This window comes from Neoarius graeffei, chromosome 5 (assembly GCF_027579695.1).
Source record: "Neoarius graeffei isolate fNeoGra1 chromosome 5, fNeoGra1.pri, whole genome shotgun sequence".
NCBI classification, from domain to species: Eukaryota; Metazoa; Chordata; class Actinopteri; order Siluriformes; family Ariidae; genus Neoarius; species Neoarius graeffei.
Window position 1 is genome coordinate 113,461,159 of NC_083573.1, and position 15,439 is coordinate 113,476,597.

General features: G+C 41.8%; 1 protein-coding gene across 2 annotated transcripts in view; it reads left to right on the top strand.

Moving 5' to 3' along the window:
• The window catches only part of mybpc2b (myosin binding protein Cb), a 78,248-nt gene extending 67,293 nt beyond the window's left edge, over nucleotides 1–10,955 (top strand). For both annotated transcript variants that reach the window (XM_060922790.1, XM_060922791.1), the window contains 5 exons: nucleotides 1,900–2,039; nucleotides 7,799–7,958; nucleotides 8,393–8,529; nucleotides 9,420–9,606; nucleotides 10,868–10,955. In XM_060922790.1, coding sequence (XP_060778773.1) covers nucleotides 1,900–2,039; nucleotides 7,799–7,958; nucleotides 8,393–8,529; nucleotides 9,420–9,606; nucleotides 10,868–10,893 — 650 coding nt within the window. In that variant the 3' untranslated portion in view covers nucleotides 10,894–10,955. The remainder of the gene's footprint in view (nucleotides 1–1,899; nucleotides 2,040–7,798; nucleotides 7,959–8,392; nucleotides 8,530–9,419; nucleotides 9,607–10,867) is intronic.
• Nucleotides 10,956–15,439: the final 4,484 nt, after the last annotated feature.

Sequence of the window (15,439 nt, forward strand, 5' to 3'; positions counted from 1 at the left end):
AGGGCCTTTCTGTGTGGAGTTTGCATGTTCTCCCCGTGTCTGCGTGGGTTTCCTCTGGGTGCTCCGGTTTCCCCCACAGTCCAAAGACATGCAGGTTAGGTTAACTGGTGACTCTAAATTGAGCGTAGGTGTGAATGTGAGTGTGAATGGTTGTCTGTGTCTATGTGTCAGCCCTGTGATGACCTGGCGACTTGTCCAGGGTGTACCCCGCCTTTCGCCCGTAGTCAGCTGGCATAGGATCAAGCTCACCTGCGACCCTGTAGAACAGGATAAAGCGGCTAGAGATAATGAGATGAGATGAGATGAGAATAAGCAAGCCTGAGGCAATGGTGGCAAGACAAATCTCCCTGAGACTCCATGAGGAAGAAACCTTGAGAGGAACTAGACTCAAAAGGGAACCCATCCCCATCTGGGTGATAACAGATAGCATGATTATAAATAACTCACTTCTATAACTGTGTTCTATAGAGTCACAAAGTACAACTGTGTAATCAGGAAATTCATTATTATTTTAGCATGAAGTCTGTTTTGTTGAATTTATAAACTGTTCATTGATGGAGACTTGAGCGTAAAACCATTCATGACAACTGCAATCCTAAAGTTATCGTGGAGATTGTACACTGTAAAACCCGATAAGGTCACTGAGCTCAAAAATTTTATTGAAACAGATTACGTTAAAATTTTTGAGGTAAGTAACTTCAATTTTTTAAGGTAAGATTTCTTAAAAATTACACTATAGTTACACTTAATTGTAATTTTTAAGAAATCTTACCTTAAATTTAAGTTACTTACCTCAAAAATTTTTACATAATCGGTTTCAATAAAATTTTTGAGCTCAGTGACCTTATCGGGTTTTACAGTGTAGTCCTAAACCATCAGAGCAAAACTGTAAGTGTCCAGAGCATCTTCTAAGTGTGTCTTTAGACTGTCCATATGGGGCCGTCCTCCACAGGAGCAATGTGATGAGACTCCAGCCAGAAGTAGGGCATCAGGATGGATCAGGCAGGTCTGAGGAGCAGGAGAGGTCAGCACCACTGGTGTCTTAGGATTGACATGTAACTCAACAGAGAGAGACAGAGAGAGGGGAGAGAAAACACAGGTTGTTAGGCATGCCCAATGTCACCTAATGAGTAAGAACAGCATACATTGTGCACTGAGTTCAAACAGGGACTCCAGCAAGACTAACTATGACAACATAACTAAACAGAAGAGCCAGAAGGTTGGGGTTACCAACAAATGGCCTGCACCTTTTGATCTAAGTAGGCATGGTAGGTCATAAATGACCAGAAGTTCACTCAGGTACTGTGGTGTGAGATCATTCAGTGCTTTGAAAGTCAATAGTAGTATTTTATAAACAATACGAAATTTGATTGGGAGCCAATGCAGTGTGGATAAGACAGGGGTGATGTGGTCATATTTTCTAGTTCTAGTCAGGACTCTTACTGCTGCATTTTGCTGCACTTTTACTGGATCTTGTTTATGCACTTATTGGAACATCCAGACAGTAAGGCATTACAATAATCCAACCTGGAGGTAACAAAAGCATGAACTAGTTTTTCTGCATCGTGTTGTGACATTAAATTTCTTATCTTAGCAATATTTCTGAGATGAAAGAAAGCTATCCGGGTGATGTTATCAATGTGAGTTTTGAATGAAAGACTGGGGTCAATAATCACTCCGAGGTCTTTTACTGCTGCACGTGAAGAAACAGAAAGGCCATCCAGAGTTACTGTGTAATAACATAGTATTACATAATGTATAACAAAATATATAACATGCATAACAAAAACATGTGACCAAATACTTATTTCCCCTCACTGTGTTAAAGATTATCATTATATAGTAAACATTAATTTTTATGAAGTGTTATTAACAAGAAATAATGTTGATTCTTTACAGATAAGCCAGGGCCACCAGTCGCTGTAAAAGTGACAGATGTTTGGGGTTTTAATGCAGCATTGGAGTGGAAGCCACCTAAAGATGATGGGAACTGTGAGATCACTGGGTACACCATCCAGAAAGCTGATATGAAAACCAAGGTAAAGAATCATCCAATTCAATTCAATTTTATTTATATAGCGCTCTTAACAATGGACATTGTCACAAAGCAGATTTACAGAAATCAGGAAATAAAATTTAAATTGACACAGATTGTGTGACTATTTATATAATGCCAAAGCAGAAAACATTGGGAAAGGAGAAGAAAAATGCAATAAAACAGAAAGCAGTCATTTGTAAATGTACTTTGACTTGTATTTCATTGCAGACAGAATGAACCCAAGATAGTTCATGTTTTATTGGTGAACTTCATTTCATTTGTTAATATCCATCCATTCCTGCATTTCAGTCCTGCAAGACATTCCTAAAAAAAAGTTGGGGTGGGGCAATTTAGGGGGAATAATGATGTGAAACAGACAATGTCAACAAGTGACTATAATCATGATTTGGTACAAAATCAGTATCCAGGAAAAGCCGAGTCTTTGAGGAGTAAAGATCGGCCGAGGAGCTCCAGTTTATCAACAAATGCATAAGAAAATTATTGAAATGTTTAAAAACAATGTTCTTCAAAGAAAGATAGGAAGGGATTTGGATATTTCACCCTCTACGGTGCATAATATAATTAAAACATTCAAGGAATCTGGAGGAATTTCGAAGTGTAAAGGGCTCAAGCCTAATCTGAACCCCCATGATCTCCGATCCCTCAGATGGCATCAAGAACTATTATTCATCTACAGCTGATAGAACCACATTGGCTCGGGATTACTTTGGCAAACCTTTATCAAGCTACAATACGGAGTTACATCCACAAACACCAGTTAAAACTTTACTGTGTAAAAAGGAAGCCTTATGTTAACCGTGCCCAGAAGTGCTGTCGACTTCTCTGGGCTCAGAGGCGTCTGGGATGGACCATCACACAGTGGGAATGTGTATTGTGGTCAGACGAATCAGCATTCCAGGTCTTTTTTGGAAGAAATGGACGCTGTGTGCTCTGAAGAGGAAAAGGACCATCCAGACTGTTAGCAGGAACAAGTCCAAAAGCCAGGGTGTGTCATGGTATGGCGTTGGGTCAGTGCCCTTGGCAAAGGTAACCTACATTTCTGTGATTGAGCATTAATGCAGAAAAGTACACTGAGATTTTGGAGCAACATCTGCTGCCTTCAAGACGACATCTTTTCCAGGGAGATTTCAACAAGACAATGCAAAACCACATTCTGTTCACATTACAAAGGCGTGGCTGTGGAAAAAGAAGGCATGTCCCCTCTGTTCCCAGTAGAGAATGTGTGGAGAATTTAGAAATAAAAAATATGACAGTGACGACCCCGTACTGTTACACACCTTAAGACCTGTTTACAGAAGAACAGGACAAAATAACACCTGAAACACTTCATCACTTGGATAATTCAGTCCATAAACATCTTTTAAGGGTTGGGAGAAGGAACAGGAACATTATAAAATAGGAAACGCTTTACCATCCTGTCCTGTGCTACATTTGTTGAAAGGAACTTGAGTATGAGCATCAACAGAGTTTTAACTTTGTCTTTGGTTGGCACGGTGGTGTAGTGTTTAGCATGGTCGCCTCACAGCAAGAAGGTTCCGGGTTCGAACCCAGCAGCCGGTGAGGGCCTTTCTGTGTGGAGTTTGCATGTTCTCCTTGTGTCTGTGTGGGTTTCCTCCGGGTGCTCCGGTTTCCCCCACAGTCCAAAGACATGCAGTTAGATTAATGTAGGGCGGCCTTGGGCTGAAGTGCCCTTGAGCAAGGGACCGAACCCCTGACTGCTCCCCGGGCGCTGTAGTGTAGCTGCCCACTGCTCTGAGTGTGTGCGTGTGTTCACTGCTTCAGATGGGTTAAATGCAGAGGATGAATTTCACTGTGCTTGAAGTGTGCATGTGACAAATAAAGGTTTCTTCTTCTGGTATCAAACTGAAATTAACTGTTCATTGATGGAGACCTGAGTGCATATTGTTCTTCTCAATTCCAGTCTATCAGCTATCCAGGAAGGAAGTCTTGAGGCTACGTATCTATTTATGTTTTCTATCGAATTAGCTTATATGGAAATGAAGATCAATTGGCATTACATAAGAAGTAGGTTATTATGAAGAGATGAGCTAAATTAGAATTTCATCAAACCTTTTTAGTACATTGCTGAAAAAAGCATGTCATATCAATGGGACCCTGAAAAGACCATTTAACATCACTTAACTTTCATAGTGGCCTGAGATAGTGATCAATGTTTTAGTCACAAATTAAATGCAGACATGATTCCAGGAACTGTCAGGATCGAGTTTGGTAAATCAATTGGATTCTTTTACTTTATCTAATACAATATGTAGTAAAAATTATATATTGCATTTTTTTTACAGTAACAGAGTTCATAGCTATGCATCCTGTACAATTGTGGAATGTTCCATCATTAGTTTTGAGAGACGTACAATAGCATGTGACATTTATGATATTTATTGTGAGTTATTGTCAGTTTGCTGGAGGATTAGTGGTTAAAGGTGGATGTTTTACTGTGCAGGGGTGACACTGTTCCTGAACATTTCAGTAATGTCTTGATATTCAGGTGGAAACTTGAACTCTTTATTAATTTCACATGGAGACCATGGCAGAGAAGTTCTTATCAGATGAAGTGAACACCAAGCCAATTTTCCTTTATATTATGGAATAATAAGTTGGATTATGCAAGGCTAAGCAAAGACATACGGCTGTTATTCCCGGTGACAAGGTATTAGGACTCATTATGTCAAGGTTTTGTGCATAGTTTGTTGGAGACACTTCTATACTTCCCTGAAGGAGATCTTTAATTTCTGGGTTAAATGTTCTGTGAAGCCCTGTGGCTCCAAGGTTAATCTACACTGAAATAGTGAACATCATTTAAGCACCAGGCTGGAAGTACGGTATTCACTCTTACCCCTTTTCCACCAAATCAGTTCCAGGGCCGGTTCGGGGCCAGTGCTGGTGCTGGTTCACAACTCGTTCTACTTGCGAGCCAGCTGAGAACCAATTTGCTTTTCCATAGCTCGCGGTGCCACGTCATTACGTCGCTGTATACGTCATTACGTCGTTGTATACGTCAGTTATGTTGCTATGTTTGCTTAAACCTTGGTGCGAATAGCAAAGCAAAAACAACACGGAAGAAGCAGCAGCAGCAGCAACAACAACAACAATAATAATAATAATAATGGATGACTTCGCATTTGTACAGCTGCTGCTTCTTGTCGCTTAAAAATGGCGATCTTCCGCGGTCTTGTTATTGTTGTTGGTCTTAACAACTCCGCCCCCCCGCTGACATAAGCGGTTCTTTCCTTTGGCCCAGCAGAGAGTTGGTGCTAGCCTGGAACTGGTTTTTCTGGCCCCAGAGCCAGTTCTTTGTCAGTGGAAACAGAAAACCCGGTTCCCAACTAAGCACTGGCCCCGAACCAGCCCTGGAACTGCTTTGGTGGAAAAGGGGCATCTGACTACAGTGAAGACAAAGATACTTTTTCATTTTAGCTGCTTACCTCAACAAATAACCTCACTGGACTGAAAGTCTGGAACAAGTAACTGAGCTTGGAGAAAGGAAAGGTTCTCCAGATCTTATGCTGCATTTCATTAGGGTGGCAATGTGGTGTTGTGGTTAGCACCATTGCCTCACAGGAAGAAAGTTTTGGGTTCAAACCCGGGGGCCTTTCTGTGTGGAGTTTGCATATTTTCTGTGTCTAGTTTGCTCTGGTTTTCCCCACAGTTTAAAGACATGCAGATTAGGTAAAAAAAAATAAATACCCAGCACAAGCCACTGTATACTTAATGTTGGTCCCAAGCCCCAAAAGGGAGTCAGGAAGGGCATCCATTGTTATAAAAAAAAAAGATTGAAAATTAATTGGGGCTTTGCCCTGTATTCTTTCCCTGTTGTGAAGTATATGACAAATCAGTTAAATTAAATTTACATCAGAAGTCACACCTGAGTTGACCATGTTCCAGGACAAGAAGGCAGAAAACCAATATCAGCAATTAGCAATACCAGTTCTAGTAGCAAACATTGTTAGCAATACCAGATGAAAACAAGGCATTATGTGGATTTTATGCATACAGCAGTGTAGCAACATGCCCACGGAGAGAAGTTGGACAGTACTATGTGCACAGTTGATTTAATGAGACACAGATAAGACAGAAGTATGAATAAACAGCTTTTATTTACAGCTTTCATTACTGTTGATGCATGGAGCAGCCATCTTGAATTTTGAGGTTGGGGTTTGTGAGAGTCCTCTGACTTTTTGAGTTGGAAATCCAATTTCATGGGGAGTTCCAGTTGAAATTCCAGTTCCATTTTCCAAGTACAAATGGAAATGCACCATTAGGTGGTTATCAAGTTGGAGAACCAGTTAAAAGAATATGTGTGTGTGTGGGGGAGGTGTTAGACCGATCATCCTTTCCATGTTTGGTTGTCTTTAGTAGATAGTTTTTAAGCATTAAAGCAATTTCAGAACTTGCAGCAGATAGATATTCGGGCATACCTACCTACCTACCTACCTTCCTTCCATCCATCCATCCATCCATCCATCCATCGGACTTCATCTAGCATCATCACAAACATTGGCACCCCACAAGGATGTATCCTCAGCCCCATCCTCTACACCCTGTTCACTCACGACTGTGTCGCCTCCCACAAGGACAACATCATCTTGAAGTTCGTGGATGACACCGCAGTGATAGGACGCATCACTGGCAGAGACAAAATGGCCTACAGGAAGGAGGTGGCCAGTCTGATGCCATGGTGTGAGGACAACAACCTCGCCCTCAACATGGACAAGACGAAGGAGATGATAGTGGATATGAGGAAGGAGAGGAGACCTCATCGGCCACTGTTCATCTGAGAGCTTGAGGTGGAGAGGGTGAGCAGCTTCAAATACCTGGGTGTTCACATCAGTGAGGACCGCACATGGATACTTAACACCACACAGCTGGTTAGGAAGGCTCAACAGCGACTGTACTTTCTGAGAAGGCTGAGGAAGTTTGGTCTGTCACCCAAGATCCTCAGCAACTTCTACAGCTGTGTGATTGAGAGCATCCTGACCAACTGCATCACTGTGTGGAACTGTAGCAGCACTGCAGCTATGGACCGCAAACGCCTGCAGAGGGTGGTGAAGACTGCTGAGAGGATCACCAAAACTCCACTGCCCTCTCTGCAGAGCATCTACCACCGCAGAGTCCACAGTAGAGCTGCCTCCATCCTCAAGGACCCCGCCCACCCCCAGCATGGACTGTTCACACTTCTACCCTCAGGCCGGAGGTACAGAAGTCTGAAATGTAAGACTGTCAGACTAAAGAACTCTTTCTTTCCCACCACCATCAGACTCCTGAACAGCTGACAGGAGTCTATAACCATGGATTACCTCCCTGTAAACTGTCCTTGACTGTTTACATTTGTTTGCACATTACTGCCTTTTTGCTGCTGTTCCTTGACTGTTTACATTTGATTACATTGTTTGCACATTCACACATTACTGCCCTTCTGCTGCTACATCGGATCATTGCCTTATTTTTGTATTATACTACCTATTTTGCACTACATTTACCTTTATTTTGTACTATGCTGGGTGTTTTTGCTTTTTTGCTTTTATTTTGCACTATATTGCCTTTCCTTTGTATTACTTCTTTCACCTATTTATTTATTTGTAATTAGCATTCATGGTGGACAGCAAACTAAGAATTTCACTGTGCAAGAGGACATGTCCTTACTGTGCATATGACAGTAAACACTTTGAACTTGAACTTAATCCATATTAAAATGTGTTTTATTATAATGTAATGTTACAGGAGTGGTTCACGGTGTATGAGCACAACCGCCGCCCTAACTGTACTGTGTCTGACCTGGTGATGGGGAACCAGTACATGTTTCGTGTGTTCACTGAGAACCTCTGTGGCCTGAGTGAGGATGCGTGTGTGAGCAAGGACACGGCTACCATCACCAAGTCCGGTCAGTGGGTGAGGGTGTGGTTGTAGTCATATGATGAATGTGTATTTCCTGGTCAGATTTGATTGTAAAATGAACATATGCAAATTAAGACACTTTCCTTTCTCACTAGTTTCATCTCTTCCTATCTGTCCAATCAAACTCTTTGTAATTTATTAATCATTAATTTCAGTAATAATAAAGGATTCCAAAAGATAAACTTATTGGATGATCCTTTTCTCTGCTGAAACTGTTTTAAAAGTTATATTTCTTCGATTTTTTTAAAGCTTTTGATGTGCTCAGACACAATTTTTCCTGTACAATTTACTTCTTTTCTAAATTCTTGAATAAATATAGTCTGCTGAATGCTGTCTCATTCACACACTCTTTCTCTCACTGTCTGTCTATCAATGTGTCTCTCTGTCTGACTCTCTCTCTCCCCATCTGTCTCTCTGTAGGTCTGGAGTGTAAATGCGCTCCATTTAAAGAGAAAGACATGACCTGTCCTCCAAAATTTACGACCCCATTAGTGGACAGATCCGTGGTCATGGGTTACAGTACTGCTATCAGCTGCTCTGTGAAAGGATTTCCAAAGGCAAGACACTCACACAATAATATTTTAATTCAACTGTATTTGTATAGCACCTTTTTTAATAATAGACAGTGTCATAATGCAGATTTACAGAAATATATAAAAGATGGAAATCATTTTTAAATTTATCCCTAATGAGCAAACCAAAGGTAAGGGTGGTGAGGAAGAACTCCTTGAGACAACAAAAGGATTTGTTTGGCCAAGCTAACTTAGATAAGTGAATATTAAATGGAGCTACTGTAGGTTTATGATTCTCAGAGGGCTTTGAGAAACATCTTGAACATAATAATGCTGACTTTAATATTTTTACTTTGGATAACTAATTTTCAGGAAGGGGAAAAGTCTTTGTGTTAATCATAACAGCTGATAAGATCACAGCAGGTTAGCAGTATTCAACTAAAAGTGCACATACATAAATGACCTTATTTAAAACTTCAGATGTGCTCCTCATAGCGACGACAGCAATGATAACAGTACCCTTTATTTCTTAAGCATTAATTATTATTCTTAATGATTAGTTTATAGCTATAAATAAGTACCATTCACTAATCATTACCATTTTTGGCTAGCACGATGAACAAATGAGACACGTTAATTTTATAACTGAATTTCACTGTCAACTTTTTAAACACAGTACATCATCAGACCAGAAAGGTAAATGAAAAAAAGTCTATGAAAGTCTGAAAACTCTTTAACCCTTTAATGGTAACTCTTTCTAGCTTTCTTTGTATCTAATCTCTGGTCTGATTAGCTTCCTCAGATGTGTGTGTGATTGGATAAACTGAAACAGAGGATCTGATACAGAAGTTGCACTGGTTCATATTTTGAAAAGTGGACATTTGACTCTAGTACAATATTTTTCATGTTGTGTGTGTGTGTGTGTGTGTGTGTAGCCTAAGATTATCTGGATGAAGAACAGGATGATAATCGGTGATGACCCGAAGTACCTGATGCAGAACAATCAGGGAGTTTTAACACTGAACATCCGCAAACCGAGCACGTTTGATGGAGGGAAATACTCCTGCATGGCTGTTAATGAGCTTGGACAAGATGAAGTGGAGTGCACGCTTGCGATCCGAGGTTTGTGTGTGTGTGCAGGCCCGCCGACGGGGGGGACAAACGGGTATGTTGTCCCGGGCCCAGGAATGGGGGGGGCCCAGAACTGGGCTCTCATGAAGTTGCGATTAAATTATTTTATTTCATTTCAAAATGTGTTGATTTGGGGGAGAAATGTGCTATATTTGCATTCAATAAATGATTTCTAGATCTTTTGCCTTTATTGTCTTTGAAAAAGGCGTCAAGAACCCCCTACCACCCCTAATGCAAAAATGGTTTGGTCTGACTCTTTGATTAAGGGGAAAAAAATGACATCGTTCGATCATAGCGCTTCGACAATCAGCGTGCGTGCCATTTGCCAACATGCACAAGTCAGGAGCACAGACAAGAGAAAAAGAGAGGAAGAAACCAAGAGACTCAGGGGCTCACTGCATAAATATTTTAAAAAAGATTGGGATGATGCAGCAGGTACTAGCAAAGGCAGTGGGGCAGCTGAGCCAGGTAAGACACAGCCAACTTTTTCCCGCCCCGTAAAGTAACCCCAACCAAGGCACGTGCAGCACGCAATTCATGTTACAAACGAGGGGAGAGCAAGTCACACTGAACACCATATCAAACGCACAGGGCATTGAATCATTTCATAACCACAACGGCTTAATAACATTGTGTTTCATATATCTGATTGAAGCTAAGAATATTCACATTAGCCCGCAATCATATCCCGCCGTTTCTCGAGCGGTGTGTTCTTCTCTGCTTTTCACACTGGACAGTACGCACGCACAGTATACTATGTTCGCCCCCAGCCCTGCCCAAAATCCCCCGTCCATCGCTGCTCCTTCAAGAGCACCCCAATCGCGTGATTATAGTAGACTATCCACGAGTTTAGGAATACCTTTTTGAATACCTTTTTGAATACCTGTCATTTAAGGGTTGGAGTGAGTAGAGACTGGGATAAGAGAGGTGGGTGTGTGTGTGTGTGTGTGGGTTGGCCCGGGGGGGGGGGGGGGGGGTGTTGTTAGGGGGGGCCCATTCAGAGCATTTTGTCCCGGGCCCAGCCAAAGCTGTCAGCGGCCCTGTGTGTGTGTGTGTGTGTGTGTGTGTGCGCGTGTGTGCGCGTGTGTGCGCGTGTGTGTGTGTGCTGCATGAAGTTTTTCCTCTCTAGCTGTCAATCCAAAGTTTCTATTTCTAGACTGTTATCTATCTTTTTGTATTTCTAATGTCTGTCTCTCTCTATCTCTTTGTGCCACTTACTCCCTCTCCATCTCTCTCTCTCTCTCTCTCTTAGCCGTCACTGTGGAAAAAAAGGACTAAAGATGAGTGAATGAAGAAATGAAGATTTATTTTAAGAATTAAAGACACAACTTCAAGTTATGGAGGAGAAAAATAAATACATTTCACCATGAATTCACCTTGCTGTCATTGTGCTCTGTTTTACATTACATTCTGATATTCATATTGGACACAAATCCAAATTACACGATAGTCTGGTCTTTATATCAGCATCTAGTCCCAACTACACTACAGTCTGATCTTTATAACAGCATCTAATCCCAGTTTCATTAAAGTCTGATTTTTATATAAGCGACTAATCCCATTTACATGACAGTCTGAGCTTCATGTCATCCTCTAAACTCAATTTCACTACAGTCCAGTCTTTAGATCAGCATCTATTCCCAACTACATTACAGTCTGATGTGGGTGCTATTGGTCTTAAGTGATCAGTCTCAATAAATCAGTCTCATTAATAATACCATTAATTTTGGTGTTTAATAATAAATTACCAGACAGCTAGATTATGGTATATTCCAAATTATCACCACTACTGATGCAGGAATAATTTATTACTTACCGTATTACATAGACAGCCAATAGCACTCATATACAGTTGGGTGAAGGCAATTTTGGAGTTCTTTGAGATTGTGTGACTTCAAGTATATAGCAGCAACAAAGAAACACAGTTTAACTGAATAATTGAATTTATTATAACAATGATATACATTCAATAAGGTCAGCGGATATATATATATATATATATATATATATATATATATATATATATATAAAAAGCATCAACAGTGAGGTAGTACTGTGTGTGTGTGTATGAGAGGGATTGGAATCTTATCTAAGGTGTGTGTGTGTGTGTGTGTTTGAGGGTGTTTGTGTGTTGGGGGGAGGTGAGAATCACCTTGTGGTCTTCTTGAGACAAAGGCATTAGCCGTGGTTGCTAATCCACTGCTAATCCACTACACTATAACATTACTAAATTCACTGAAATCTTGATGAGGTCAAAATGTGTGTAATAATGAAATTAAGGATGTTAGTAAGGATAGAGGAAAGCATGCAAAACTTATCTTTTTGAAACAATGGAGAGAGAGCAATTGTAGAACAACAATGATCAGTATGCACAATTAAACAGTTTCTGAGTTTAAATCCATACTACTTCATAAAGCTAATTCCTAAGACTAATTTGCCCAAATGCCAGCCTTACTTCCAGTAATTGATATCTCGATGTGGGATGTGAAGAGATGTCCCGGAGTTTCGCGGAGTTTCACAGAGCTCGTAGAGGCTTCTGTAACAAGCAGAGAATTCTTGATCTGATGTTTCATCATTCATGAGGAAGAGTCTCTGATCAATAATGTGCACAGCGATTAAGTCAGATGGAATCTGGTCGCTTCTAACTTTTAATTAACTGCTTGGGCTGCAGTCGTAACGTTACTTATAATAATCAAATAAAAACTGGTTGTAACTCAATATGAGGGCGCAACTTAGGCAATTTTACCGTGGCCAGTGGTATACGAAAGCGCGCTGAGTTTTCTTTTTCTTGCAAGGCAGACGTCTTGATCTCGGATGTTCTGATGAGTGGGTATCCTCTTTATGTCTGTACGACACGGAGTCCACAGCGCCAAAAGAGAGAGAACGGAAGTTGACTGAGTCACTTATGGCTTCGGGGGGGATGTGACGTAGGTAATCCCGCCCAGGCGTGACGTAGGTCATCGCAGAAGTTGATTGATGGGATTTGTAGTTCTAGACGGGACGGTGACTGTACCTACATTCCCCCTTTTGGTCTCAGGGGTATGATGGAGTCGTAGCACTGAGAGCACAGTACAGTACAGTCCACATGTCCATAGTCCTTGAGGTGGCTTTTCTCTGTACAGTCCATGATGTCCTGTGAAACCTGTGTAAACTCATGAGTCCTAGTAAGACAGTTGGAGGCATAGGCATTTGGGCCAATATCAGGCTATAAGCATTTGGGCATATAATCACTATCTAATTAGGTCAAAATCACATCTATATAAAAAAAAAACATTAAACATTAAACACTACATAGGTACTTCATTTCCTATGCATAAAAACAAGAAAAGAGAAGGAATGAAGGAAATAAAAGAAGTATTAGTGCTTGGGTTAGTAAGCCTAATCTTCTGGAAAGGTAATAGCAGCGGGTGGTCTGGCCAGAAAGCGTGCGCTACTGCGGCTAAAGCTGTCAGGGACGCAGACCATCTTATCCAGCTTGGCATGTAGTGTTATGTACTTGTGTGCCATGTATGCGATGCCAGTGGTTAAGCCCCAGCCACTGAGGAGAAGTCCCAAAGCAATCAGACTTATAGTAGATCCCAGATCAGATGACTCTCTGACCTGGTATTGGGAGACCATAGTCGAAATTCCAATCTGGCCTAAACTAAATTTCACCATTTTGGTCCCTTCAACCAGTAGTTGCTGTTGGAGGGTGTTATTGAGCTCAAGATCATAACCTTGAAATGCGTCTATCATTTCAATCTCAGAATCGTACCTGTCAGTACTAAGATGGTGTAGGGTGATATCACCTACATGAATGGTGGCTCCCTGTGGTACACTAAGGAACACCGTTTGGTTTGGGATTTTTATTCTGGTGGCTGTGTCATGCTGATCGTATGACATCAAGACTTCAGTTTTTGGAGTGTTAACAACCCACCGATTACCAGCTCTCTCTACTCTAGTTTCCATATCCTCATCCTTTGCGGACATTTGACCTACACACTTTTGTTCGGGCGCTTTTGCCCTCAAACCACACAGGCGATCTGTAGTGTCTCTAATGAATGGGTTGCTTGGGCAGACCCAGTGGATGTCTTTAGTGGAGGTGCACATCTCTAGGTTGGGAATAAAGTAGACAGAGGGGCTGTCATCATGGAATGCTACCATGGGTGGTGTCTGTATGCGTATACGGACATTGTTTTTCCAGAAACCCACATTGAGGACAGACTTGAGTCTATATATGTTGTTTTTCTCAATAATGGGTAGGTTCAGCATGAATCCTATCTCTAGGTCTTGTGGATTCACAAAAATGGGAATAGCACTGCCAAGACTATAGGCCAGGTATATTTGCGATGAATACACATTAGTAGTAGTAGTGGATTTTAGTATTTTATCTACCATGCTAAGGGGTATCAGATACGGTGGGATTTTACCACTACTCAGGGTACTGATTGATTGAGCTGCTAATTTCTCTAAGCAGGTCTTGCATCAAATCCCTTACTACCTGGACGTATTTGATCTCGCTCTTGATTATTTTGGCCAACTTGTCTACGGCATGCACAGTGTTATGGATTAGAGCAGAATGCATGTTAACGGTTAGTATAGTTCCCTGCAGGGTTTTGCCTAAGCCCTGCAGCTACTCCTGTTGAGAAAGCAGTTTCTCTCGGATCTCCGGCATTTCCTCTTTCAGAATGCTAACTTCTCTTTTCACCGCACTCAGACTGACTGAGTTGGCTGCAGAGAGACCAACAGAGAACAAGGACACAATGGCAGATGCAGCAGTAAGTAAACCCCCGAGGAACCTTTTCTGACGTGTTTTGCCACTCAGCTCTTCCTCGGTGACTAAGAATTTTTGTAACTGCTCCAGCATGTGGACAGTGGTGCTTTTAGCATTTTCAACTGTATTCCAGATCTCGCCATTTGGTCCGCTATCATCGGTCGATTGTGGTAGTGACTTGAGGTGTTTACGGTTTACGTCCCATGGGTCTAGTCGGGCGTATACTCTTTGAGTGTGAATGTGGCACTTCGTAAGAAGGAGCCCAGGAGCCTCCTGCAGGATGATGCCAGCAGGGGGGCCAGGCTCCACCACCTCACTTGACTGACTCAATTGTAGGGTTAGGAGGATGCACAGGATCCCGAGGGAGTCCATTCTGTAATGTACATAAGGGTTATTACTTTATTGGGTTGGTAAATGTGACTGGGAATGATAGTGTACACTTATGGGTGAGTGAGGCATACAAGCTAGGTGGACAGGATGGGCCTAACTGTCGTCCACCCCCTTTTGGAGTGAGGACTGTTCAAAAGGCTTGATTTGATTGCTATGGACCCATCGATATGAGGGCATTTGATTAGGCCTGGATGTCCTAATGCGATACACGACGGGGGACAGTTTTCCCACGATCGAAAGGTCTCAACCAGGGTGGTAGGAACGTCTTTGAGACTCCTACTGGCTTGGTAAAGTTGACGTATAGGACTTTGTCGCCTATCTGATATTCGTGATGGGAGGCTTTTCGGTCATAGTAGGCCTTTTGTCCTTTTTATGCTCGTTTTGAGATTCTTCTGGGCCCATGCAAAGGTTGACTGTAGGTGGCATTGTAGGTCGGCGACATATTGATGTGCGGTGGGTGCAGTTGTGACGCTCATGTCCTCTGGTCTGTACAGGAGATGCAGTGGGAGAACCATCTCTCGCCCAGTCATCATCTCAAAGGGTGTGACTCCAGTGGTGCGATGAGGGGTGGACCTAATGGCCATTAGCACCAAGGGAAGTTTCACATCCCAATCTTTACCATGGGGGGTGACATACTTCCGCAGCATGCTCACAATGGTTTGATTGGCTCGTTCAACCTGA